Here is a 5,056-nt window from a genome sequence, read left to right on the forward strand (position 1 = left end):
TCAAGGCAGGGGACACCTCGCAAGATGCGCGTGATGTGAGCCATGACGACCAAGGCCAGGCGGGCACCAGTGGGCGTGGTGTACTAGTTTCCTCTTTGGTGCTAAAGAGGTAGGCGCAGGCGAGGAGTCCCGAGGCATCAGACAAAGGTTTCCATATCAGTGCAACGAGACCAAGACTAGCAGGACGGCAGGACGGAGGTCATCGCGGAGCCCACAGCAGCGTCATCACCAGAGTCTTTGGCAGGCGAAGACCACCTTTTGTCAGGATAGCTTGTACTAGTTGTCTCCCTTCAAAATTGGCTGTTGTGGGATCCCTTCCGGCCTAACATTTGGGAAGAGGACCAGGGCCTCTATAAATAGGACTGGCCACCATCATAGGAGAGTATGGATCATTCAGACCATCCTCACACTCACCAGCTCACCAAGCTCAAGAACACTTCTCCTCAGGAGGTTGTTCATACCTTGTACTCGTTCATCCTCAGCCTACAAGGCAATCCACCACACCACACTGGAGTAGGGTATTACACCACAACAGTGGCCTGAACCAGTAAAAAATCTTGTGTCTCTTGTTCCTTGGGTTCGGCGAGCTAACCCTTGAGATCGTTGCGAGAGCGAGCTAGGGAGAGAGTTCCCCGTGCACACCCTAGTGTTCGAACTTCAAGGGTTTGCCGGAACCCAGAATTAGACACGTTCATGTGGCCCGATGAGGACGTCGGTTCCTCTAAGTAGGCATGTATGTGATAGCCTAGCTTATTAGGGAAGATATACTACTCATATAAATAAGGGATTCCCTCTTTTCTAGGAGCCCATTTGGAAAGAACTCCTGTGTTAAGCGTGCTCAGCTTGGAGTAATTTCAGAATTGTTGACCGACCGGTAAGTTGCTCTCGGGTGCACATGAGTGAGGACAAAGCGCGCAAGAAAGACTAGTGTTGATCTATGGGCCAGTCTGGATCCCACTAGAGCCTGACCCCCTACCCGGAGCACCATATGTCAGTGAGTTATCATCGATATCAATGAACGAAAAGATCCTCTTATAAAGATTTGGCCAGGGGTCAAACACTTCATATCACTTCAGATATGGTGACTTTGTTTATCTAGGTTCACCCTAAAAAAACTGCAGCAAAGAATCACTCCAAAATTTCTTTTTTTATCAAAGAAAGTAGGATATCGATGATGAAGGGGGAAGGGGGTGATGTGATCACCTATTACAGGTACGGTCAAGGGCCCATAATTTGGGACCCACATAGGGCCCATCACCATCATATTTAGGTCCTTGGACTATGCCAGCATTTGGATGCATACATCAGGAGGTTCATTCGGACGGCTCTGCACCACGCGGACAACCACACGTCACTTAGTGGATGAATTACCACTCGGACGTATAGGACAAGACGGGGTCATGGGAGCTGCAACGCTCGAGGAATCCTAAGTCATCCACTAAATAGAGTTATAGCTATCATTACCTGTAACTACTCTAGTAGAGGCTCATTACACTAGTAACTCTCTCATTCAATGACATTAATTGCCTCGGCGGCGTGAGAGACATGGGGCTGCAGCGCACTCTATATAAGCCACTCCCCTCTCCATAGCCGGGCACATTCAATCTCTATAACCATATCCATCAAGTAAAAGCAAGCCTCAGGGCACGATACGTAGGGCTTTTACCTCCACCGAGTGAGTGGCCTGAACTCCTTAAACACCGAGTGTTACACCTACGCCGGAGCAAGTCTCTGCCCCTTATTCGTACCCCTAGTACTCATTGTCGGGATCATAACCTCGACAGTTGGCGCCCACCGTGGGGCTAGGCGTTTAGAAAAATTTCACGGTGTAGGTGGATTTCTTCTTCATCATCATCATGTTAGTGGGTGGCTAAATCCGTTTCGGGCCGATATCCTTCATCGCCGACGACTTAGCGTGGTTACGCGAGGCCCCGCTGGACGTGGAGGCATTACCCGTCCATGGCGTGACGCACTTCTGTGCTTCCTCCTATGGAGTCCTTCTCCGACAGCCCTCGTCTCCGTACTGAGTGGTTGTCTAGGCCACCGTTGTGCGCTGTCTCAATGAGCCCGCCCTCGACCTCTCCGACGGATCACTCAGCAATTCCTCAGAGGAGTCCGAGTCCAAAAGGATCGACTCGACCATCGAGATTCTCATGGCGGATAACTCCCAGCACCGCGAACCCCGGGGTTACATGGAGCCCAAAGACGGTCGTGTGGGTACGTCCCATGTCAACACCGACGGCGGCTTCCCAGGCCATGAGCCGTATGTACCTCAAGCTCTCACTCGGGAGCTGCGGGACCAGCTCCATCGCAGGAACAACCAGCTCCTGAACACTCCCATCACCAGGACGACTCCCGTGGCGTTAGCCATGGAGTCGGCTCGCATCGCCACTTTGGCCGAGCGCGATTGCCTCAAACAGCTTCAAAGGCAGCTAGATGAACGCGAGCATCGTCAACCCAGTTCTAGTCGGCAGAAACGCCGGCTCTACGCGAGTGACCAACCTCGTAACTATCAAGTCCGTAGTACTAAGTTGCAAAATCTAGCAGCCGCCACTCGGATCGCAGATTCCATCCAACCCTCTGGATCTTCGGCCGGAGAAGGGATTCAACAGATCCCGGCGCTCCTCAAGACAACGCTGTCGCAGAATGCGGCGGTGTCCAATCCAGAGACCGGATCCATAGCGCATCCGCGCGTGTGGAGACCGTCTAGTCAGCCCACAGTCCACTCAGCGCAGGCAGGTGCCGAGCCACTTCTTCCTGCAGAAATCGTCACGAATATCGGAGGCTCGATCGAGTTGCGTCGCCCTGGCGTAACGACGACTATGATCGTGCCCTGATGCCTCCACCAAGGATTGGCGTACGGGCGCCAGCCCTACGACAACAGACGGACGCACGGCGGTGACCGCAGGCCGAGTCCTACTCGTCCCTCGAGAGACACTCGAGATCCGCTATTCAATGCGAGGTTCGTTCTTGCTCAGAACCTGGTCGACAGAGGTCGGGCCCTGCGAGAGGGCCAATATCAAGATTTGCCGAGTGGTTCTGTACCATCAGGTCCGGAGTGCTTCAGCCGTTACATACGAGTGTCCGAGATTCCCAACAACTTCGGGTTGTCCACGGGGATCAGCAAGTTCACCGGCGAATAAAAGCCTGAAGTTTGGCTACAAGATTACCGAGTGGCGGTCCAGATCGGCGAAGGCAATTATAATGTGGCCATGAAGCATTTGCCGCTGATGCTAGAGGGCTCCGCTCGGGCTTGGCTAACACAGCTCCCGCCGGGTAGCATTTTCTACTGGGATGATCTCGCGAAGGTGTTCGTCAAGACTTTTGAAGGCACATAAAAGAGGGCAGGAGGTTTGGCTGAGTTGCCGCACTATGTAGAGAAACAGAATGAGACACTCCGAGAGTATATCCAGTGGTGGACCACTCTAAACAGTACGGTGGAAAACGTCACCGAGCACCAGGCAATCTGTGCCTTCAAGGCCGGAGTTTGGTATCGGGAGCTGAACATGAAGTTCGGCCGAATTGAGACCCCGACTCTTAGTCGGTGCTACGGATATAGCCAACCGGGTATGCTAATGGTGAAGAAGAGGACCGACGGAGGAGCGTTAAAAGCCGAGTAGGCGACGCTCATATGTCGGAGAACAAGGGCAGGAAGCACAAGCGGAAAGCGGATGCCGGAGGGAGTGCTGAGGCTGCGGCTCTAGCTAGCCATGGCAAAAAGAGCTCCCAAAAGCAGAAAAAGGATTGGAAGGGGAAGAAGCAAGTCACCTTGAAGAGCGACATCCTCGACCAACCTTGTCAGATCCACAAAAACAAAGATGAAGAGGGCAATTCAATTTTGCCCAAACACACCACTCGGGAGTGTCGACTCCTGAAGCAAGAGATGCGGCAAGATTCCTCTGAGACAAGGATGATGACGACGATGACGGAAGCAAGGGTACTTCCGAGTACCCCAACGTCGAGAACGTCCTCATGATTTTTGCCGACATCAAAAGCAAGAGTTGCCTGAAAGTCATCAACCGAGAGGTCAACATGGCAGTTCCGACTGTCACGAAATAACTTGACTGGGCCAAGACACCAGTAACCTTTGATCAGCTAGACCATCGGGCTCACATGCCGACCCCCGGGCGACAGGCCTTGGTGGTAGATCGAGTCGTGGGAGGAGTCCGACTGCGCAAAGTCTTAATGGACGGCGGCCGCGGGCTTATATCATTTACGCTGACACATTGGAGGCGATGGGCATCCCGATGACCCAGTTCAGCAATTTCAACATGCAGTTCCATGGGTTAATCCCTGGGAAGAAAGCCAAATCACTCGGCCAGATCGCCCTCGACGTCGTATTCGGCGAGAAGAAGAACTTCCGAAAAGAACGGCTGACTTTTGAGGTGGTGGACTTCTGAAGCGCTTATCATGCCATCCTGGGTAGGCTTGCCTATGCACATTTTATGGCCCATCCATGTTACGTGTATCTTAAACTCAAGATGTCAAGGCCAAAAGGTGTGATCACCATCACAGGCAATCAGAAGGTTAACGAAGAATGCCTCCAGAAGGGCTCCCAGATTGCTGACGAGAAGATGGCGATGGCCGAGCTGGATGAATACAACAAGGCGGTGGATTCAAGCGAACTATTGCAGTCCAAGAAGCCGACTGTGGAATCCGCTTTCCAGTCGGCATGAGAGACGAAGCTGGTGCATGTCCATCTTGAGGACCCAACTGCTGCCCCGACCAACATATCCACCACCCTGGATAGCAAATAGGAAGCCACGCTCGTCCAGTTCCTCCGTGAGAACTGGGACATCTTCGCATGGAAGCCTTCTGACAAGCCGGGTGTTCCCATGGAACTGGTCGAGCACAAACTCCGTGTCGATTCGACGATGAAGCCTGTCAAGGAGCATCTTCGAAGATCTTCCACCGAGAAGCGCAAGGCCATTGGAGAGGAGACAACGTGGCTCTTAGCCACCGAGTTGATCCGAGAGGTGTACCACTCCGAGTGGCTTGCCAACGTTGTATTGGTGCCGAAGAAAGACAAGTCAACCCGAATGTATGTAGATTTTAG

The 5,056-nt window shown here is 52.7% G+C and overlaps 1 protein-coding gene across 1 annotated transcript; it reads left to right on the forward strand.

Moving 5' to 3' along the window:
- Positions 1-4,235: 4,235 nt before the first annotated feature.
- Positions 4,236-4,676, forward strand: LOC109744148 (uncharacterized). The gene is made up of 2 exons (XM_020303249.1): positions 4,236-4,385; positions 4,482-4,676. Exons 1-2 carry the CDS (start codon positions 4,236-4,238, stop codon positions 4,674-4,676), a joined length of 345 nt encoding a protein of 114 aa, XP_020158838.1.
- The last annotated feature ends 380 nt before the right edge of the window (positions 4,677-5,056 follow it).

The sequence above is a fragment of the Aegilops tauschii genome, chromosome 4, assembly GCF_002575655.3.
Source record: "Aegilops tauschii subsp. strangulata cultivar AL8/78 chromosome 4, Aet v6.0, whole genome shotgun sequence".
NCBI lineage: Eukaryota > Viridiplantae > Streptophyta > Magnoliopsida > Poales > Poaceae > Aegilops > Aegilops tauschii.

What these genes read in the sequence shown, in the direction of transcription:
- LOC109744148 (XM_020303249.1), top strand. Translation starts at nt 4,236, where the DNA reads ATGGGCATCCCGATGACCCAGTTCAGCAATTTCAACATGCAGTTCCAT. An exon ending in AAGAACGGCTGACTTTTGAG is followed by an intron (nt 4,386 to 4,481) that starts GTGGTGGACTTC and finishes CTTAAACTCAAG; the next exon opens with ATGTCAAGGCCAAAAGGTGT.